Source organism: Vigna unguiculata, chromosome 3 (assembly GCF_004118075.2).
Source record: "Vigna unguiculata cultivar IT97K-499-35 chromosome 3, ASM411807v1, whole genome shotgun sequence".
NCBI classification, from domain to species: domain Eukaryota; kingdom Viridiplantae; phylum Streptophyta; class Magnoliopsida; order Fabales; family Fabaceae; genus Vigna; species Vigna unguiculata.
The window spans coordinates 11,414,191-11,437,909 of NC_040281.1; the positions used below are offsets into that span (position 1 = coordinate 11,414,191).

General features: G+C 33.7%; 4 protein-coding genes across 7 annotated transcripts; all 4 read right to left on the reverse strand.

The window, feature by feature from the left end:
* Positions 1-4,622: 4,622 nt before the first annotated feature.
* Positions 4,623-5,857, reverse strand: LOC114176578. The gene is made up of 2 exons (XM_028061659.1): positions 5,637-5,857; positions 4,623-5,556 (listed from the first exon to the last, which is right to left on the reverse strand). The coding sequence occupies exon 2, from the start codon at positions 5,478-5,480 to the stop codon at positions 4,839-4,841; it is 642 nt and encodes a 213-aa protein (XP_027917460.1). The 5' UTR covers positions 5,481-5,556; positions 5,637-5,857; the 3' UTR covers positions 4,623-4,838.
* On the reverse strand, positions 5,852-7,460 carry LOC114176580. The gene is made up of 2 exons (XM_028061663.1): positions 6,567-7,460; positions 5,852-6,480 (listed from the first exon to the last, which is right to left on the reverse strand). The coding sequence occupies exons 1-2, from the start codon at positions 7,083-7,085 to the stop codon at positions 6,463-6,465; spliced, it is 537 nt and encodes a 178-aa protein (XP_027917464.1). The 5' UTR covers positions 7,086-7,460; the 3' UTR covers positions 5,852-6,462.
* Positions 7,461-7,471: 11 nt separating this feature from the next.
* LOC114176579 lies at positions 7,472-12,613 on the reverse strand. Of its 4 annotated transcripts, none has more exons than XR_003603029.1 (3): positions 12,056-12,580; positions 11,602-11,703; positions 7,472-7,686 (listed from the first exon to the last, which is right to left on the reverse strand). XR_003603029.1 is itself a non-coding variant. In XM_028061660.1 (3 exons), the coding sequence occupies exon 3, from the start codon at positions 10,392-10,394 to the stop codon at positions 9,831-9,833; it is 564 nt and encodes a 187-aa protein (XP_027917461.1). In that variant the 5' UTR covers positions 10,395-11,084; positions 11,602-11,703; positions 12,056-12,613; the 3' UTR covers positions 9,778-9,830. The 4 variants fall into 4 exon arrangements, 3 of the variants coding, with proteins under 3 accessions (XP_027917461.1, XP_027917462.1, XP_027917463.1); XM_028061660.1 differs by lacking the exon at positions 7,472-7,686 and adding an exon at positions 9,778-11,084 and having other exon boundaries at positions 12,056-12,613; XM_028061661.1 differs by lacking the exons at positions 7,472-7,686; positions 11,602-11,703 and adding an exon at positions 9,778-11,084 and having other exon boundaries at positions 12,056-12,612.
* Positions 12,614-13,508: 895 nt separating this feature from the next.
* Positions 13,509-23,094, reverse strand: LOC114175981 (probable sphingolipid transporter spinster homolog 2). The gene is made up of 16 exons (XM_028060854.1): positions 22,692-23,094; positions 22,200-22,328; positions 21,861-21,962; positions 20,719-20,823; positions 20,532-20,607; positions 19,928-20,002; positions 19,363-19,465; positions 19,225-19,287; positions 17,071-17,152; positions 16,713-16,810; positions 16,429-16,505; positions 16,116-16,229; positions 15,401-15,520; positions 14,833-14,961; positions 14,611-14,689; positions 13,509-13,921 (listed from the first exon to the last, which is right to left on the reverse strand). The coding sequence occupies exons 1-16, from the start codon at positions 22,811-22,813 to the stop codon at positions 13,782-13,784; spliced, it is 1,614 nt and encodes a 537-aa protein (XP_027916655.1). The 5' UTR covers positions 22,814-23,094; the 3' UTR covers positions 13,509-13,781.
* Between the last annotated feature and the right edge of the window lie 625 nt (positions 23,095-23,719).

The window sequence follows — 23,719 nt, forward strand, 5'->3', positions numbered from 1 at the left end:
AAGATAAAAAGTGAAATGTATCATAGTTGGTTAGAGCCTTATTGAGTGTTGGAGGTCGTGCATTTGATTCTTACGTCGTGCATTTGATGTGTTTTGCAAATTGATGCATATGCAAACACATGACCTCCAACTCATAACAAATGCACAAAGTAGGAATCAAACACATGACCTTCAACTAAAGATGTCAAAATGGGTAACCCGATCCGACCTAGCTCGACCCACCACGGGTTTATTACTTAGTGAGTCAATCCAACCCGACTCACTTATTAGCGAGCCAAAAAAAATCGAACCCGGCCCGACTCACCACGAGTTGGTGAATTAAACGGGTTGGCTCATAACCTCACTTAAATAAAAAATACATTTATTTTTTTTCAGTCAAAACTAAATTATAATTAAAATCAAAATATAAATAAACTTTAATACAATTCAAATACAAACCAAAATAATAAAAATACAAATTATTTATGTGTTGGCTAAAAAAAAAACCTAACGTGACCCAAATGCAAAGTCCAACTTAACAAAAAACACTTCTGTGATCCTTTATTTGCGAGTTGGTGAGGAAATATGGCTCACCACGGGTTCTAGGTGGGTCGGGTCAAATATTAACCCGTATTAAAATTTATAAAAAAATTTTAACCCAACTCGGCCTGAACCCGTGGTGGGCTAAGTTGGCTCACAAGTTTCAACCCATTTTGACGATTCTACCTTCAACCTAAAACAAGACTTTAACCCACTGTACTACATTTCATTTCTTATGTTGATTCATATTTATTAATTTAAAAGGTATTATGCACACCCGACATTCTTCATGAAATTTATTTATGCCCGACGCTCTTCGTGAATTTTTTTTCCTAGGTGTTACATTCTTCCCAACCTAAAAATTTTCATCCTCGAAAATTGCATTTACCAAGAAAGATATATGGATAGGTCTTTCTCATGTTGTCTTCCAACTCCCAAGTTGCTTCTTAAGTTCCTTTGTCCCAAAGCACCTTCGTTGTATGAATATCCTTTTCTCGAAGCTTTTTGGTTTGGTAATCCAACATTCACACTGGCTTAGAATCTAAAGATAAATCTTCCCTTATATGAATATCATCCGCTTCAAGCACATGCATGGGATCTGGGATATACATCCTAAACTGCGATACATGAAAAATATTGTGAAAATTTGTCAACTATGGTGGTAATGCAAATTCATATGCTACTAGACCAATCCTTCTGATGATTTGATACGGTCTAAGAAACTTCGGAGACAACTTATTTGATTTGATGACCTTCCTAACTCAAATTGTTGGTATTACATGTAGGGATACATGTCACCCACATCAAACTCAAGCGATATTCTTCTTCGATCAACATATTATATTAATTGTGAGTACACATGACAATCCAATATGTTTCACAATGAACAAACTTAAATTTAGTTTTTAATAACTTTATCATCACCTACTTTATATTTATTGTAATATTTTGTTTTTTTAGTATAGCATATAAAAAGTGTTATCATCAATTTTGAAGGTGGATAATTTCATTTAAATTATTTTTATTAATATATAATTTTTTTAACAAAATTAATCCCATTTAATTTAAATTAATTTTAGCAGCCACATCTCAGTTTTAAATAATTTCATAATGTCAATTTATTGTTTAATTTTATTTAAACTAATTCTCAAAATTCTTTTTCATCTTAATTTCTAAAAATCATATTTTAATTTAAAATATATTTATGAATATTATTTTTTTCAATTTAAATAATCACTCACATTCCATTATAATATAATTTATACTATTTATAATTTAATTTAAATTACTTGTATACAAATGTAAAATGATAATCTTATATTTTATCAATTAAATCATTTTTTTAATCACATCCATCACATCACCTACTAATTTTCATAATTTATTTTCTCATTTTTCACAAATTTTATCTTAATCCAAACATCTAAACTTTCACTACTTTTTTTCTTCAAATCTATTGGAATTCAATCTCCAAAACAAATAAAATCTTGAGTACACCTCTCTAGGCGAATTTTGGAAGAATTTTCTTCTTAAGTTCCAGTGATTCACTCGTTGGAAGAGTCATCCAGTCCTTGGATGAGTGGACATTTGTGCACTTTTCGTCTAGCGAGAGGATGATTTTGTTGAGCGAATGTATCATACTCTACTAGTTATTCTATGTTAAATTTTAATGTCTTATGGATAATGTGAATGTATTACTTGTGAGATGGTTGGTGTATGAGAGTAAATTGAGAATGGTGGATACTACTCAAGAAGGATTAGTTATGATTTGTAGTGGTGTATGCATTAATGTAGAGATTTAGTTGGAAGTTATCATAATACTCTAATAACCATTAAATTCTCAAGTAAAGAAGGATGGGGTATCTAGTGAAAAGTAGGAGGTCCTAGTCTAAGGACTCTCTACCTTGCTCAAGTGGTAGGGTGAAATCCACAAGCTATGGCTCTACAGAACAGTAGAATCCACCACAAGTGCACAACTTGTTAGGATTCGATATTAATGCATGAATCCAGGTAAATGAATCATGTTTGGGTCTTTGTATGGAATAGGATGATAATGATTCATGATTGATTATGTATGATTAAAAAGTTATATCCTTTAAATGATTAATCATTTGTGTACATTAGTTTATCCTTTTCTATGTTTTTATTTTGTTTTGTATTCTTATTTGCAATGATCACCTGATTAGTGACAAAAAAAAGAAAGTTGTGACTGAATCTGTTCAAAAAGATGATGATGTGATTGTCCAACTGATGTTTGAAATTCTAGTGTACATACTTTCTTTTTGTATTTTCTTTTTATTTTTGGATAACTGTAATATAATAATTACATATTAATACTTCAATGTTTATGATTATCCATATAAATATTTTTGTTTAATAATTATATTATTAAATAATATTAAATGAAATGTTACATAAATCTTTAAATTATAGTTAATCACGAAAATAGTTAAAATTAAAAACAAATAGTATTAAATGTAAATGTTACATAAATCTTTAAAATTATAGTTAGTCATGAAAATAGTTAAGATAGAAACCAAATCCAATTTTTCGAAGAATTTAAAATATGTTTAATTTATAAAAAACCAAAAACTCGAAAATTTAAACATGTAATAATTAAAAATTACAAATTTCGAGGTTCTTTTTTCGAAAAGCCAAGATATGGGCATAGAGTAGTCATGATTAATTTTGTCTTCATGTTATTCTTTTATTAACATTTATTTATTATTTTATTTACTAAAATAAATTTGTTTTAGCTTTTGTGTTGCCATACCTATTTTTTATGACATTTAAATATATTAAATTTGAATTGAATTTTTTTAAAATCAATATATTTTTTAATATTTTGTTTAGATGATTAATGTTAATTATAAAAACATATAAATATTAAATAATTATTAATAATTTAAAATATTAATATTGATGAATTTTCTATTTAATCTTGATTATTATTTTAAAGTCAAAGCTTATCAAGATTTTTAATTGATGATTGTGAAAAATAAAGGTTTAATTACTGTTTTAGTTCTTAAATTTGTTCTAATGTTTCAAAAAGGTCCTCTAAAGATTTGGAGTATCAATTTAGTCCTTTAATTTTCAAAAGTGACTCAATTTGGTCCTTTTCGTTTAAATCGAACAAACGTCGTTCACACAGTACTCACGTGGCATAATTGAACCGATACGTGTCACAGTTTTTAAAAGGGGGTGCAATTGACGTGGCATGAGTCTTAATGAAACCCTAAATTGAGAAGGAAACCCTAAATTGAGAAGGTTTTCTTCCTCATTCCCCTTTTTTTCGTTGCTGGTGTGAAATCCTGCAGGTGGCGAGTTTGTTGTGGTTTGAAGCATGTCATAAGTGAACTCTTGTTGTTCTTGCACGTGTTCAGGTAATGGAAATGGTGGTTTCTCCTCTGCTAGTGGTGGATGGAAAGGGTTAGGTGTAACTCCAATTTGTCGGTGTGGAGATGTTGCTATGATTAGAACTGCCAGAACAACTAGGAATGCTGGGAAGAAATTTTGGGGATGCCCAAATTTCAAGGTTAGTTGCTTGAGTGTTGTTGCAGATTTGTTTTTTAAAATTATTGATTGTAATTATTGTTGATTGGTTTTTGTCTTCGTTTTATGAACAAGGAGGAAATCAAGAATTTGTTGGGTGTAATTATTTCAAGTGGTGTGGAGAAGATGATATTGACCAAAGAGATGGTGTTATCTTCAGCCAAAATAGGGAGATTTGTAGTTTAGAAAAGAGTATTAAGTTGTATGAGAAATGGGTGAAATGTTTAATAGGAGTTGTTGGTGTTGTTGTTGTCGTTAATATAATCTTAGTTTCAGTGTTGTTGAAAAGTCCCTAAATTGTTGTGAAGGTTGTATTTGGTATGTTGTGTAATTATATAGCTTGTTTTGGTGTGATATATAAAGTTTCAAACCACAGTGTATTCTGCATTGGTGAATTTGTTATATGTGAAAATTTGTTAATATTAAAAGGCTTATACAATTGAAAGAAAGGGGTCACATGAAATGCAAAATATGTGTGTTAATATGTGTGCAACACTAAAGCAATGAAAGGGGCCACATGAAGTGTAAAATATATTCTGAAAGGGGCCACAAGAAGTCCAAAATATATTCCTTTGTCTAAATAAATTGAACTGGTTTTGAACAAAGCCTACAATCTTAACCCACATATGGGTCCACATGAAGTGGTACATCCAAAACTAATTCCAAAATAACATCAAGTGTTACATCCAAAACTAAATCCAAAGTGCATACAAACCACAAAATACATTAAATACAACAAATACTACATCCAAAATACATCAAGTACTTCACGGTTTCCAAACTTGCCCCCTCCTATGTGGAAGTTTCTGCCTGATGTTGGGTATGCCACGTGATGGGGGACGTTGTGGTGCATTTGTTGTTGCAGTGGGATGTGTTGGAAGTGGTGGAATGGCTGTTGCAGGTGCTGCAATGGTTGTTGCAAGTGCTGGAATTGGTTGATTTGAAGTTGAAGCTTGAGTCAAATTGATGCTTGGTGGCAGATTATCACCTACATTAGAACTTGACGGTTGGGTTGTATTAGGTGATGGTTCTAGAGATGGTGGAGCATGTGGGCATGTGCTTCTATTGTGTCCTACTTGTTTACAGATGACACATTTCTTCCTTTCCCCTCCTCTTCTAACCTGGGTTTCATCTTTATTCAGCTTAGAAGTTAGAAGTCTCCTTTTCTTTTTTGGTCTTCCAGGTAAGCTACGCTTTACAAGAGGTAAGACATCAGGGAATGGAGTAATCTCCCAAACATTTTGGCCGTTCACAGGATATATTATTGAGTTATAAATTTCTTCATATGATGACTTGGTAAACCAGTGTGCTATATATTGTTTTGCATTCAGATTCAAGAAGTTCATTGCAGTTAGCGAGTGGCAACACGGAATGCCAGTAATACTCCATTTTCTGCAATTGCATTCCATGTTGTCCACATTAACTACAAACTTGTCACCAATAGTAGAAACATGTCTGACCTCAAAAATCTTGTCCGCTGACCAACTACATGCATAACAAAAGTCACGTACATCATGAAGCAGTCCAATCACAAAATTCACAATAAAATAGACAGTAATCAGTACCTTGGAACCCAATATTTTGTTAACTACATCTCCTTGTCTAGTCTATCATGAATTTTAGAGCATATTGAACTTTGAAAAGAACTTACTTTCAATCTATTACTTGCCCATCTATTCATCATGTACAACCTTATTTCTTCAAGCATGGCAACTATTGGCTTACTCCTAGCATCCACTAGCATGCTGTTGAAGGCCTCTGACATGTTGTTCACTAGTGTGTCACATTTGACAGTGGTATTAAACCTTGATCTTGACCAATACATTTATCAGTTTGCACCAATTATCAGAATATTGAAATGATAAATGAAAATATGCGCACACTCAGAAACAAATCATAAAAAGAAAAAGTGGTACTGGAAAGTTGAAACTGCTACAGATTTGGTGTTTAAATCAGGAATAGATACTATAGCAACTAGTTTTTACTGCAGTAATGCATTAATTCCAAATTTGCCATGCTAGGTACTTTTCCTAATAACCTTTAACCTCATATCAGAATATCAGTTGCAGTTGCAGAGTGTTGTGAGTTAGTTTCTAATCACACCTATTATTACTTTGCACCAATACCTTTATCAGTGTGCACCAAATGAAAATATACAGAAAGTTAACAAACATCCAAATACTTGCCTTGGAGGAATAGCTATTAAATGTTTGAATGCATCCTCATTAACTTCTTTGATCTCCAACATAACCTTTTCCCATGCTTGTGGATGTGTGCAGTAAGCAGCCCTCCACATTAAACATTTCAAAATCTTCCCTGAAAATTTCTTCCTGAAGTTCTTGTACAAGTGGTGCATACAGAACCTTTGGTCAACTCCAGGAATGAGCTAATTTAAAGCTGGCAGCAGACCTTAACAAAATAACAACATTTAAATGAAAACAAAACTGCAATGAAATAATTAAAACCAATTAAATGACTGAAAAATAAATTATTACCTTTTGCTGGTCTGATACAAAGGTGCATGAGGCACAACATCCATCCAATCCTATTGTAGACCTACATGATACAAAGTTGTCCTTGCATGCTTTTAAACAAACGTATAATCTCTGAAATATTTTTGAACCATCATGATCTTCAACCTTTATTTTAATTATTGAACCAGGATTTGATCTACGCAACTCATGAGCATAATCATATATACGTTTGTATTGCTCTATAAAGGAACCATCAATCTTGTTTGCAGCCATTGATCTTGCTCGAAAAGACATAGCACAAGATATAGACACGTTCCACTTCCTTAACTCCTTTTCTCGAATATGCATGGCCTTCACAGTAGGATTCTCTCTAATTATCTTTTCTATTCTCCCACTTAACCACTTTGCATTGATTAGACGATTGTTAAACTCCTTACAACAAGTATGTTTGTCAACAATTTTTCTCAACTGCCAGGTTTTAAGTATTGGTACATAAGCACAATAAGCAATCCATACACACTTTCCTCTTGCACCCAACATACCACCCTTACTCTTTTTTTGTCATTCTTCTCAAATTTTAAATTTCTCCCGCTTTGCAACCCATAAGTTCTTATGGCTTCTATAAATTCTTCCTTGTTAACGAAATATGTCCCAACTTGCCATTCATATTCAGCCATACTTTTCGGCATACAAAAAGTGGGAAAACTTCCATATGTATCTTCATCACCACTGCTGGAATCACTGCCTTCATTACTTACCAACTCATCTAATTCCCATTCATTATCAGACAACCCTCTAGCATGTTTCTTCATTTCATTACTTTTTTTATTGTGATTAATTTTTTTCCTCGACCTAGTGTGTAACATTCCTAAGAAATATTAAGAAAATTTAATAAATAAAATCCAAGATAAAATAAAGAACGCATTTAATAAAACCATTTTCCAAAAACACGGAAAATTTAAAACTTTAATATAACTGTCATAAACCAGGAGTCCATACTCATAAAACTGAAATACAATTCAATGGCTCCTGAAATGATTACATAATTATCTCAAAACTAAAGTATTAAATATATATACAAAAATCCCAAGCTAGCCCCCGCTCCGAGTCTATGCGTCTCCCGGCTCACCTGTCAAATCATCTGCTCCCGGATAACGAGTTATCCGATCATCGCCACACACACACAAAAAGGGTGAGCTATGCATAATATATAAAACTGATACAAGAATATAAATATGTTTCCCCAACCCAAATAACATAATTAAAATTCTCATACTTTTCAAATCACCCAACCATGACCTCATAATCCTTCATGAGTCACATGCATGAACTAGGTCTTGGGACTTCCCTGTGCTCCCACGAAACTAACTCATTCGTGGTCCAACCCTATGAGCCTATCCCGCTCATAGTCCTGTCCTACAGATTCCTCGCCTGTAGTAAAAACATCCAAGCCTCATACTTGGACCCTGGCACACACACAATCATCATACTATGGACTCCTCGCCCAATAGTAACCGACGAAAACATAACAGTTCCTTGCCCATCGTGCGCCCGACACATGCAATTACCATACTAAGGACTCCTCGCCCATTAGTAGCCGACGGAAACTCAACCAGTTCCATGCCCATCATGTGTCCAACCACCGAGCACATCCCAGACCCTTATTGGACTTAGTCCTTCAAGCCCAAACACCACAACACATGCATATACTTCCTATACTTAAGAAAAATAATCATTTCACACACACAAGATCATACAACCATGAGAAATTCACATAAACTTGCTTAAGCCAAAGCCTCTCGCCCAAGGTAAACCGTCTGCTTCGCTTAGACTAGTTCACCTCGCTTGGGCGAGCTTAAAACAGCCACAACCTCATGTTATCTCGCTTAGGCGAGATCCCCTCACCTGGGCGAGCCATCGCCCAAAACCACACCCAAATCTCACCTAAACGAGTATTCAACCACACACACAAGAAACACTTTGAGGACTCGCTTAGGCGAGCCACTCTCACCTAGGCGAGAGTGTCAGTCGCTCAAAACTCCAAAACCTCTCACCTGGGCAAGATATCGCGCTCAAACTCTCAGGTTCTCCTCGCGACCTCGCTTAGGCGAGTGCCTCTCGCCTGAGCGAGAGACCATGTCGCTCAAACTTCTCCTTGGTCGCCTAGGCAAGAACCACGAACCAGAACTCAACGTGGGACTCTGCAACTCTCGCTTAGGCGAGATGGACCTGCTTGGGCGAGACTTGCAGGGTTTCGAGTCTGTTCACGCACACACTTCGCCAAAATCATACCAAAACACTAACCAAACATTACCAACACAATGTAGTGGCACAAGTACATAAGAATCAGGCTTAATAATTGAATTTTCATCCCATTTGAATACCAACTCATTACTTCCCAAAAGAACTACGCAAAAACCCCAAACCCACATCCAACTTACATGATATATCAAAGAATTTGCACGACACCAAGAGTTCTCAATTACTCAATCACAACCGCATATAATACCCCTAAAAGCATACCATATACAAATCCCAATTGAGCACACCACACAGAAACACAAACCATGTAAAACACACATAAATTCAACACCCCTAACCTGGACTTCTTGATTCAATTTGGGAAAAGAAAATGCTCCTTTGTTGCCCACTCTTTTGTTCCAATACCCTCTCAATTCAGCCTTCCATTCTCTTCCCTCACCCTCAGAACTCGTGCTCCTCTCAAAAGCCAATTCCCAACACTGCCAAAACCCTTCTTTTCCCTTAAAATGGTCTTTTATAAGTGTCTTAATTAAGGGTTTAAAGGTTAAAACGAAAAAAATGGGTTTAATTATGTTTTTAATTCCTTATTCACTAAGGTTTTTCAGCCCTTTGGCTACTCCTCCCTCTGATTTTTACCTTTGCCCTTTCAACTCCACTCTAAGCTAGAATTAGCAAAAATAAAGCCTTCTTTATGCCCAACAAGATTTGAACCCATGACCTTCCACTCACAATGCCACAACACAACCACTATGCCAATTCACATTTGGTGATATACACAAATCAACATAAGTTTACAATAGCAATCACATACTCATACATATCCTTAAAATCAATAATAAAAAACAACACATAATTAGCATACATAGGACTCAAACCCAAGTCCTCTCACACAAACCAAGTACTCTCAACCATTTGAACTAGTACTTTTTCACATCGTACTAAACAATAATTAATGCCATAAAGGCGCTTTCTACCCGCATTTATTAATTAATTAAATATTTAATTAATTAATTTTCACAGGTCTTACATAGTGGAAGTCCAATATGATCCACCAACATTTGGGTCACAATCTATATCCACATGAATTAAACCATCACTATCTTCATCTATGTTATCTCTAGAGCAACCATCCTCTACCTCAACTTCTTCTACATTTTGCTCTTGCACCCCCTCATTATGTGTCTCATTTTGGACCTCATTATCAACCTCATGACTCTCATTTTGGACATGTACTTCAGCCTCACCCCGAACATGGACCTCTCCCTCAACCTCACCACTTTCAGGCTGGACTTGTTCTGCACCATCACACTGCACCTCAACCTCAACCTCACCAAATTCAGCTTCAACTTGGTCTGCTACAATTTCAGGCACAGTGGCATTCTCCCCAACTGGAAAATATTCTAGCATATGTACTACCTTTGCTTCACAAATTGAATGAATTACAAACATATGAACTGAACCATGTCGCTTTGCGATGCTGACCATATGGAGTGCACCAACGTCATCAATGAAATGTTGTAACCTTTCCTCTAACACTGCACAACCTCCAATAGAATAGCACAAATCTTTGACATTAATATAACCCATCTCTCGTAGTATTGATAACACCTCAAAGTAGGACCATCTATCTTCATCACACGACAAAACACTAAGTTAGCCATTAACATATTTAACTCCACCCTCATTCACGAAGTGCACTCCATGGTGGATAACCACTTCAAACTTCTCGTCATCCATCAAAGCTGTGAAATGTCCACATACCCAAAATCACATACTTTTATTACGAAACATACCACCGACAAACCGACATAAAACTAAACCCCATTTCGAAGGGGGACCACAAACTACAAAAAACTAAACCTCGTTTCGAAGGGGACCACAAATTACAAAAAAAGGAATCACAATGGTGGGACAATACAACCATCGAAATCAGAAAACCATTCAACTCAGTAAACCAATAACAATCACAAAACGATATACGAGAATCAAAATAAAAAACAAACCCAAAACCCCCAAAATCATATTCAACGCAAAAAACTTAAAACCCTAAAATTGATTTCGAAAAAATTGGAAGCTCATATGGATTGTTGAATGTCGTCGATCACAATGTCGAAATTTAATCTGATGCAGTGCCAATCACAATCAAAATCGAACCCAATCGAACCCTAGCTTAGCGTTCTCCACGATCACCTTCGAACACTTCTAACCTTGCACACAACAATTGATATGGGCCACGCCACTAAAACTCATACACAGTCATAAAGCCTTGTCATTGTTCTGTTACAATTTTTAACGGTGTTAATTTTTGAGACCAAATTAATTCACTTATGACAATTAGAGAACTAAATTGAGACTCCGAATATTTAGAGGACCTTTTTGAGATTTCAGAACAAATTCGGGAACTAAAACAGTAATTAAACAAAAAAATAAAATAAAATTGCTGTTAACTTAGATTATTTTCAATTGAAGGGTTTTTCAATTGAGATCAATCATAAAATCATCAAAACAAAATTCTAATTAGGGATGTCATAAAATAGCTAGAGTTGATGCCAATTCTTTATATATATATATATATATATATATATATATATATATATATATATATATATATATATATATATATATATATATATATATATATATATATATATATATAAAGAATAGTCTCCCTGATATGAGCCAACTTCAACTAATAATGGTGCTCCACAAAAAATTCTACCAATATAAATAGAAAAAATTAAATTCGATCACTTTATAATTTCAAGTCATAAAGATCCTGAAACTTGGACTGTACCTACAACGCAAAGATGAACAGAATGAATGACATTCTCGATTCTGGATGACAACAAAATTTGATTCGCACAAATAACAGAAGCAAGCAACAGAATTCAAGTTCCTGCTTCATAAATTCCAAGTCGAACAACAGAAGGAATCAGATTTCAGCATATTTGAAGAACACAAACCAATTTTAGTCAAAAAAATTAAAATGGGTCTGAAAAGGTATCCCAAGTATTATTTTTAATTGATTCTTTCAAGAATAAGGTTGTCTGGTTTTGTGCAAGCAATTGAACCAAGAAGAAATGATTATAACATATTGTTGTATCTACATGTTGCTCTTTCTGTGATTTATACTTACAAGCTGATACGAATTTACATAGATCAAACAAGGAGAGATAAAAGAGCAACAGAAGCAATAAAAGTTGCAGGAATAGCACTAGCAGCTACAGAGTTGAAGGGCTTCTTCGAACCTCTTTTCTACAGCAGAAGGATGAAACACGAAACACTTCTGGGTTTGAATGATGTTTTTCTCTGATCCTGGTTTGGATAAAGGTTTGTTTTTGGCAACCCATTTGAGTGCAGAGTCTTTCAACATAGAAAAAGTTGTGGTTGTGAATGATGATGATGATGATGATGGGGTATGTGGTTTTCCATTGTGGGAGAGCATGAGCATTGCAGCAGTAGGTGCCATAGATTTAGATAAAAGTTTAAATGGTTAAATTTGAAATGAAGCCAAATTGGGTTAAAGTTATGAACTTTGTTTGTATTTATAGAGTAATTGTAGATGAGAAAGTGCGTGATTCGAGAGAGGATCTGTGGGCGAATGTAGGTGGTTCTTATCGTTTAGGAAAGGGTGCAAAATGCTGGGGGTTTAAAACCATGGAAAATCAAAAACCATTGACTGGTTTTGGAATATTTCCAATGAAAGGGTTTTTATTTTTATGGCAGAAGAAGAAAACAGGAACAGAGGATCCACCAATAACAATAATTCCCATTGTTTACACATGTAGTAGGATTCAAGCAAGGTTCATTTTCAGAACTCGATTCCCAAAAAACCTAAATTTTAAATTTTTATTGATGCGGGCTGGCCAACCAGCCAGAAATTTTAATTCCCGAAGCTGGATTATATATATATATATATATATATATATATATATATATATATATATATATATATACTTTATTCTACCCTTGAATTATATATAATATATAATACTATAGAATCATATAAATTCAGTTTTTGCTCAGCTCATTTATTTTTAATCTTAATGCGTTCTTAATAAAATGGCCTAATCAAAAAGATAAAAAAGACAACAAACTTGATAGAAGCTATTTCTTTCTCACATGATTGAAATTTGAAATTGTATAATCTAAAATAAATTTTCTAATGTTAAAACACATTTTGGATTATATAATTTAAACATTTTATATCTAAAATTATATTTCAAATTTTTGTATTAAACAATTCAAAATACAGTTTTAGATTTTAAATTATATAATCTATAATACATTTTTAAATTACACAATTCAAAATACATTTTCAAGTTAAATAATTTAAAATACATTTTCATATTTTAAATTGTACAAAATAAATTTTCAGATTATGCAATCCAAAATGTTTCCACATATGAACAATTTAGATTTATCCAACTACTATAGACTTGCTGAGAGAAAGAATGTGAGTGCTCAAAGAAAGTGTGTTAAATCTAATAGTACTGGTGAGTTTGACATTAGAAACATGATTTTGTACTTGACGACTCATTTTAGTAAAGAACCTTTCAACTCTAATTCAGTTAGAGTTGCAACTTAAAACAAAGCTTTTATTCAACCCAATGAATTGGTCTCATCATCACTATGCTAGTACAACGATAACAAAGCTTTTATTCAACCCAATGAATGAGTTGCACTACAAAACAAAGTAAATTTTGGACAAATTGATCATATATATTTACAAGGTTATGCCCAAGATAGTGAAACACAAGTTAACCAACACAGTTCTAAATAATCTTTACCAGAAAAGAGGGTAAAAGAAAAGCTACCAAAGTAGACTCTAGCAATTAATTTCACCCAAAGCAAAAAGTTATTTACACTAAAAAAATAATAAAGCAAAATTTCGAGAAAACAATAGAGAAAATAACCTATTAACATTTCAATGTGCTGTGTGAAAAAATTCTAGGCGAACTGAAAATAAAGAAATCAGCATTCTTGGGTTTGACCAGATATTGGTGTTTTAGCAGTGTTCTCTTCGACCAATGGTGCTGTGTTAGTCCTTTCCACGCTTGATCCTTCATGCTCACTATCTTCATTATATCTATCTACACTGTGCAAAAATATTCCTGCAATAATGCACAATAATATCAGAACACATGCCACTCAGACTTCAGATTCACTGCTGAGTTTTTTTAATATTGTCTTCTACTGAGCATTAAATATACACTGGTTTTGGTATATTAAATTTCTTTTTAATATATTTTAAAACATCAGAATCAGTGTCCATCAATGTATTCAAGACACATTAGAAGATCAATACAGAAAAACCCAGTTGAGAACCAAATTCCACTTAAAAAGCCCTTCCATTTCCATGTTTCCATATATCACACATCTATGAGTTCATCATGACTATGATATTTTAAGCAGTTCTAATGGCCATCCACCACGGAAATTTGTTTTTGGTGTGAAGTATAGGTGAGGTAGGTATCAGAAGTTCACTAGGGTTTATAATATATTTCAAGGTTGAAAGAAGTCTTATGGCAACAAAGACTTTGAAGGTTCACATTCTTGTAAGATATGAATCTTATTCTTACCAACTAGACCAATCTTGCACATCCATCATGATATGATAGATGTGACTTGTTCTCATTTACTTGGATTGGACATGATTTCTACAACCATCAATGTTGCTCTGGTCCAGCCCCTTTTTCTTATGATGCAATTTTGCTCTTATAAATTATAATAATGATATCATTAAGAAATTAGTAATGTTATATGATTGTGGAAAACCAATAGATGTTGCATAATGACTTACCTATAAACCATATTGCAGCTGCTGGAAAAAATATACTTGTAAGAATCAACGCAGTCGTCCTCCAGTTATTAATTTTGTCCTGCATTATCAATGTGTATGAAGCAATCATTTTGTATTGTAAAATGATCATGATATAATACAACTCACTTGTCATTTTGTGGAGAAGTAAAATAACTATTTTCCATTAAAAATTGTATTGAATACAACTTAAAAAAGACTAACCTGGACAACTCCAACAAGAGGTGAGGAAGGTACATCTCCAAAGATATGAATAGCAACGGTAGACATAGCCATAGACAGTGGCCTCAAACTTGGTTTAACACAATGGAGACACACATAATTCACAGGCGCCTAAAAAAAACATAAGGCAAAATTTAAGAAAAAAAAGTGTGAACCTATTGGGCCATGAGTTCTAATGATCACAAACTATAGCTTATACATAAAATAATGTAACAGAAACCTATTGTGTGTTTAGAATAAATCCGATAATTATTGGGATTTTTCTCCCTAGAATTAGCTGATTAATATTTCCATAGCTGTCAACAGGCTTGTGTACATATAGGTGCAATGACCTTGATTATTCTGTATAAGAAATAAAATATTCTTCTTTCTAAATTTGAGAAACTCTATTCCATTTCCATTAAAAAAATGATCTTTTAAGGCATCATGCTAAAGAAACAGGAAATGTATCCAATACATAAAAGAGAAAAATGGATAAAAAAACTATTACTCTGGAAACAAGTGCCTGAGTGGCAAAAAACGAAGAAATTCTCAAAGAGAAGGGAAGTACCTGAGTGGCAAAAACAAGTAGTTCACCAACAGCAAAAAGAGCCAGGAAGCCATACTCGCTTCTAAGTAAGAAGGCTCCAAAACAACATGCTCCACCAGCAAGAGTTGCTAATGATAGAAGCTGCCAAAAAAGTTGAAAATGTTCATGAAAGAGCAATGAAATTTCTATGAGAATTTTAGGAGTGTTACTTGGAGATACAAAATAAAAGTAGTATGCATGGCCTAACAGTTCAACTAATTTTTTCCATTACAACTTGAATCATTGCACATGTACACTTTAGATGGGTTTATTAATAAACACTGAAATCTTTCTTTGAAAACATTTTGAAAAATTGATAAATGAAATTTACTCAGCAGACTTTGATAGAAGGGTTCCCTTATGTATGAAATAGTTACTTCTTTACACAGCAAATAATTTCAATACTGAAACCATGATGTTAAAAACATATACGATGTATACTTTGATCAATTAAGAATCAGATAATGTGACTGAAAACATATCTGGCTATCCAGATACAACAACGTACACTCCTAACCTCTTACTGCAAAATAGTACAGAAGGTTTTAATGAGGCAAAAGCCCACTCTTTTTGGTCAATTAAACCGAGGTCACTTCATGTTGTGTTAGGGGCAATGATTCAGGCAGAGCAGTTTAGGTAATGCATAAACTTGTACAAAAGAAATGCTACAATTCACTCCCTGAATTCAAATACAAACCTTAAATGCGTTTGATATTGTGCTATTCACGAAATCAAGAAGAAAGCCTCCTCCTAAGCTGCCCAATATTCCACATACAACTGTAATTCCTCCAAACATCATATCTGCATTAGCCTGCCAAAGTAAATTGTTCTTAATACAATTATTTAATATAATAATAGTACAGCAATAGGATTGCATATCACCTGCAAATTTTAAAATTACTGGGAGTATACTTATTTTAAGCAAGTAAAAATAATAAGCGATAGAAGGAACAACTGTGTTAATGAAATGTCATGTATAGTTGTGGTCATATGACCAAATAAAATCTCACCATGTTATATATACTATAACCAGCTTTGGGGCCCCAATACGAGTAAGCACCTATTACAAAGTTGTATACTATGTACCCTGCAAATGGACATTCATGCGACGTAATTAAATTATGACACAAACAATATGATTGTTGAACATGGTATAGTATAGGTAGAGGATATTGATATATGAAGTTCCCAAAAAAGTAAGGTATACGCAGGTTCTAAGATAAATTTAATAACACAAATTAGATCACCAAAAACAAGTAGATGCACATAGTAGATTAGCAGGAGGACGAAGTACCTAGAACATTGACGACAAAAACCTTGTCAAGAAGCAGTTCTTTCATGTCTTGCAGAAATCTTGAGAACTGACACAATATTGTGGTTTCATATTTTGACCTAAGATAAGACAGACATTAAAAAAATATAATTATGTACATTATTCAGTGAGTTATATCAGACACATACAGTCAATCAAAAGAGGGAAAAAGAAATTAGTAAATAAGGATAGTGGGGATAATCATTCTCAGATGGAGGGAGAGAATTTTATCCTTAATAAAGATGAGAAAAATGCTTCCATCGGCACAATAATGGCCAATAGGTCATATACTCTAAAAACAACACTCAATAAACCAAGAATGATTTATTATTGTTCTTACCTGGAAGGTTCATGTGCGCTTTTGTCTCCGAACTCTGCCTTCAAGGACAACGTTTCATCTTTTCCATTTGAAGCATTCACATCTTTTCATAAAATAAGTGAATTTTGTTAAATTCAACAAAAGATATTGTGAAACAGAAGCAGACCAATAAAACCGAAATGTAAACTTTAGTGAGCCGAAAAAATTTAGTCAGAGTTGAGCCTGTCCCAGAGAAAATGCATATTGATTTCCAAACAACCATGAAACGGTGGAATGGTTACAAGAACTTCAAACACAGACAATTTTGAGCCTTCCAAGAAAAAGTGTAGTTATAAATTTTGGTTAGTAAACGTCTACATCTTTGTCGTTTATAAAGAAAAATGCCTCTTCTCCCTACTACTCTTCAAAGGAAGGGCAAAAGAAAACTGAAGAAAATATGTAAACCTATAGTTGTTTATCTGAAGGTCTGCTCAACAAGTATGGTATCTTGGGAGAGGAATAGATTTAACCTTTTCTTTAGATAAGTCACAATAATACCACTGAAATATAGAAAAGAAGGGTCGGGAGTCCTACAATAAAGAGAGAAGAAATGGTATTTCATAGTACAGGAGAAATAACTAGGGAAAAAATAAGTTTTAAGAAGCAATGAAGGAAATTAGCATGCGCACATCCTACGAGAGATAAGCTGGTTAGAATCTACAGCTAAAAAAATAGAATTTATTAATTTTGTCTGAAACTGAATAGAGTTAATTGACTTGGCATAGAATATCTATCATTTAATTTTGTTGAAAAGACAAAACCCGAGAAGACAAATGATGAATTTCTGTTCTTAGACCACAGTGGAGCTATTCAATTTTGTAGGAGCTAAATATTCTGACTCTATATTAGGATGGTAACACAAATATAAAATCAATCTAATTGATCCTAATATCAACGGTTACTATATCTATAGGATTTTGACATGTCTACAAGATTCTAACAGTCCTTCTCAAGCTCAGGCATCTATCATATAAGCCAAACTTGTTACAAATGTCATCAACACAAGACTCCTTGAGAAATGAACATGTTAGTCAATTAGTTGATGGAGTAACAAAGTATATAATAACAAAGCTTCACATATTGATTTGAGGGCATGACAGGTGTTGCAAGACAGGCGTTGGAGAGTAAAAAACTGCTTGGAGATTGCAGTGGCTACTAGAGAACTAAATTGGTCATGGCGATTACCAGAGAGCAAAAATACTTGGAGGGCTGGTGATGGCCAAACAGCAAAAAATGCTTGAAGAGCGCAACGATCGTTGGAAGCAAAAATACTTAAAGGGCATGACAATTGTAGAAGAGCTGGACAGCTACCAGAGAGAAAAAATGTTTGATGGAGTTGGTTTTCACACGACAAGGTGATGTCAGTGGTGGGAGTCATCGGCTAGAAAAAGCTTGCCGGAGAGTCGCTTTTGGTGAACAATGAACCCGACAGAAGAACAGAAACCAAAAAATGTACATTGTTTCTAGAACATTTACATTTATTCCTATGCTTAGTAGTATACATTGCTAGGGACTTGGGTATTATGGGGTGTCTAAGTCTCACATTGAGTAACTTGGAAAGCTTGGTGGAATATTTAAGTGTTTGGTTCTCCCCTTTAGTAGCTAGCTTTTGAGAGTGGGTCCCCCAAGTGTCAGGGTTCTCATCAAATATTCTATCACAACTAGTTGTCTATGTCTCAGAAAACCCTAGAGGGAAATCCCCGCCAAGATGCTGATTCTTAAAGGTGGTACTATGATACGGGACTTAGGTCTATTATGGGGTACCTAAGCCCCACATTGAGTAATATGGGATAATCAATGAAGTATTGAAGTGTTCGACAGTTTTCCCTTAATAGCTAAGGTCTGAGGGCAGGTTTCCAAAGTGCTTAGGGACTCATCATGTTTATATCTATCTATTATTAAATTTCATAGAGCACAAACTTATAGTTTTAAATTTTAAATTATATGTTCAATGGTAGATAGCTGCCATGTATATAGATAGTACTCAGCATGAGCGTGAGTCTATATTAACATTACTCTTTCTTTCTAGAATTTTCATCGACATAAATTTGTATCAGACGCAATTCTAGTAAATACTCTTTCCAAAATGGAGAAATTTATTTGGCTTTGTAGTGCCACTGTAAAACATAATGCTACCTTGAGTTTCTGACACAGCTGTCTCAAGTTTCAGTTTCTTTTCTGAATCCGCAGGGGCAAAACCTGTATGCACAAGTAGTTTAGTGATGGGAAACAATGTTAGGGAACTATAGGAAATATATGCAGGAAAATGTGCACCTTTCAACTGCAAAGGCTTCATAAAAAATCCAAAAATAGCAAACGGAAACATTAATACAGCTTCCACCCAAAATGCCCATCGCCAACTAAAATGACTTCCAACCTGTTTATAGACAATGAAAGGATAATAGGATAATATAAGAAAAACCACATTAAAAGCAAGTAAAAAAAAGAGATATACACGATTGATGTTAAGTATAAGTACTGATACAGGACAATATTTCCTTTACCGACACACAGGTCCAAAATTTGGTTCCTATTGTCATTGAAAAGGGCGGGGGGGGGGGGGGGGGGGGGGGGGTTGGTGGGGTGGGGAGAGACAGTTGTCATTCCAGATTTTTTATCAATGGACTACTTGTACACCCTTTCTACCTTTAAGGACTTTCTGGTTTAAGATTTTTCTTGTCTAAAACATTATACTTTTCATTACTTTTCAAATTTATAGATAACTATACTGTCAATCTATCTATATATATTATTGAAACTAAATATTTCCTCTTTACCTAGTTTACAGGTTTTACAACTACAATTTGATGATGGCAAATAAAATCAAAGGAAATCTTACCAAACCACCATAGATATAGCCAACTGCATATCCTGCTGGTATACACATGTAAAATGTACCGAGCCACACTGTTTTCTGAGACACAGCAATGAAGATAGGTTTCCACCATAAATAAAACATGACAGTCACAAAAACATAAGACAGTCACAATGACATATATCATTTCAACTACCAACAAGTGAAGGGAAAACATCAGTCATTTTTATATGATATTATATCTATAAACTATAAAAATGTTGAAAGGAAGCAAGCACACAACTAATGTAGATCAACTCTCTAGAATAATTAAAGCAAACATTCCACAGGCTTACCCCAAATAGACCACCAATGAAAACCAATGACAACTTTTTAAACAAATATTCTAAATCTGTAATGTATAGTTTTAATAATTGAATCCAAAATGTAATTGCACAAAGCAAGTAGATTCACGATTTGAAAGGCATTTATACATATATTCATATCATATTTGTACATGGAGCTAATAATTGAACCAGGATCCCATAAAATTGCTTCAGAGTTCAATAACTGAAGTCTACAAGATGTACACAAGAGCATAGACGACAATAGAAACATTCTAAGATGATTACCAGGGACAGAAACAAACCTGTGAAACTGGGGCATTGTCATCAATGAAAGGTGCTGCAAGACTTATAAATGAAGCCTCACCAACACCAACTAACCTGTAGAGAAATATGAATATATAAGGAAACAAAATAAGATTACTCTTGCATCGTGTACGATATTGTGTATACAAAAGCCATGGAGTTCAAAATATAATGGAAGACACTTACATGCGGCTTACTGAAATGGACCAGAAATTGAAAGAGAAACCACAACAGAAGGTTGCAAGAGTCCAAACAGATAATCCAACTCCAATAAGTCTAAATGGGTTTACACTGCAAATAGTAGAATTATATAACGATTAAACATTTATCTAAGCCAATAAAAGCAATTACAAATCACATAAACAATAGTCAGTTTGTGCAACAGATATAAGAAGTTTTCATCATTAGATGATTATGTCTAACAAACATAGGAAACCTAAATTTAATGAAAAACAGGTCTGAAACATGGGTGGCTTAATTTTACGAGTGCGGCTAAATATATGCTGCAAAACACTATAGACATCTTGCAGTCATTAATTGTATAGGATAAAAAGTCAAACTAAGGGGACACTCTGAGCTTCAATATAACAAATCAGTGGTTGCTCAAAAGCTTCGTCAGTTTTCAGAGGTTTCATAATGTCATGAGTTGGCAAAATATCTTCTGAAGCGTTAAAGGTTGAATATTCAAGTTAAATAAACATAAAAGAATCCAACAAATGAACAAGTAGTTGCTGATGTACATTTCACAAAAACTAAAAGAAAAATATTAGCCGCCTTTATTCTTTGACTTAAATGTGTACATCATAAATTGGTTATTAGTATGCTAATCCTTTAACCCAAACAAATCTGTAGTTATATAGACAAGAAAAAACCAGAGAATGTTCGTGTCACGGAGTCTAAAGTAGGATATGCCCAAGCTTGACGATTGAGTGGGAAGAACTGAAGTAAGTAACTAGGTGTCAAGTCAATTATTTACTTTGATCCCAAAATGCCATAGGACCTTGACATACATCATGCCAAATAGGAAGTGAAGTACAAAAAGTGCTGTACAACACTTTTTTGTGCCCCCCTATCCCCTTCACTTTGTGGCATATAAGTGGGATATGGTTACATGGGGAATCCCAGATATACATATCAAATCCGTTATCATAAAATGATTATTTTACTGCATTTCATTCTCCCTATTTCCCGTCAACAAGACAAAGAAAAAGTCTATCCAGTATAAGGAGATATTAATTTTAAGACTTAACCACCAAACTATGGACCAAACGTATTAAAGGTATCGAGCAGAAATATGAAACAACTATTTCAATACAAACAGCCATTACCTCTTTGCTAGAGAAGCAAATATTGGAGAAGCAACAAGAAGTCCAACCATAAAAGCGGAGGATAGAACTCCATCCTCAAAATTGTTCAATTTAAAGTCCCCCCTGCACAGAAGGAGAAAACGATGTAGCCAAGACTACTACTACCACTAATCTATGAAAATCTAATGCTCCATACATAGTACAATATGTCATGGCACAAAAGTAAAGGAAAAGCTGTTACAGGCAATAGTTAACTTGCTGGGTAGAAATTTAATTTTCCATCTATATGTAATACCAAAGTTTATGTTTAAATGTTTTCACTATTTATGCCGAAGACCCTAATATATCTTACACACTTACTGTATTCCGGTTCCAGCTTTGCAGATCCCATCTTTACAAGTTCCTTGACTTCCATTAACACCATTGCTTGCTATTGCTCCTCGATCCAAATAGTTTAACAAGTTAATCACACAAAATATAGCCAACAACCTACAGGACAAGATTAAGAGATCAAGAATTTTTCAAACACACAAAAGCATCGAATTTTCAAATTTCAATACATTTCAATCTAATCTACACCTGCATTGATCAAACATGATACCATACCCAACAACTCAAATCCATGACCAACATTTTAATAAAAAGTGGCAATACCTCAAATACTCATCAAGGAAGGAAAAAAGTCCCTTTGGTTTGATCAACAAAAAAATGGTAAGAAAAAAAGAAAACCCAGACTCACTCTCCCTCACTATCACATACCCACATAAAAAAATTCAAAAGTCTCTCCCTTTACCCACTTTTTTTTTTCAGCACAGATCTATTAACTAAAAAACTAAAAATTGAAAAAATCACCTCTTTGGCGTAAACCATGAAGTTGAGGTGGAGTTGGCGTCCACCGCTGGCTCCAAAGAAGGTTGAGGCTGAGAAGAAGACGATGACGCAGGCTTTCCTTCATGTTCAGGTTGGGGTCCCATACCAATTTAATGATAGCAATGGTCAAAGAGAAGGCAGTGCCTTGTACTTATTTTTTACACCACTCAAACTCTCATATCTTCTTCCTCGTTTTAAGATTCACCAACGTCCAACCTGACCAGGTCACACTGTTGTTTGTTATCACAAAAAACAGAATTACTTAGGAGTAGAGATTCGGTTTTTTATTGGCAACCCATAGAGAGGTTCAGGACAGGGATTCCGAATCCTTATCCTAGTCACTTACTCTCTCTTTTCTGTTATTTTTTCGTAAAAGTTTTCCGAATTTTAAGGTTCAAGACAATATTTTTGCACACAGGCCCTTAACTCTTAACTGATATAGTTCGAGATTTTTATTTTTGCTTATATATTTTTAACTTTTAATAACTTTCTCTATTAAAGCCTTGAGTTTTAAGTTAAGTAATGATAACGGTATAAAAAATATGTATCTAAGCTTTTAAAATTTTTAAAGTTAGGATGCAAAATTAAAACTTATTATTATTTTTTATTAGAATTATAAGTAAAAATATGCACGATTCACTTCTTATAATAATAAAAATAATAAAACTACAATTGTAAAAAAAATAAAAATAATTTTTATAATTTAATTAAAAATAGCATTAATTTATTTAATAAATAATTTTTGTTTATTTAATTTTAAAAAAATAGTTGAATTTTAAAAAGACAATCATTTAAAAATTAAATTAAAAATAAAATATAAATATAAAATAAAAAAAGGTAGACACTAAGAGAAATCTTCTCGTGTGTTTCGTATTCACCAACAAGTCATACCGTTGTTTTTTATAAAAAAAAACAAAAATGAGAATGAGTGTACAGATGAGAGTACTGTTGTTTTTTATATAAAAAAAAAAAAAACAAAAATGAGAATGAGTGTACAGAATTGGTGAGAG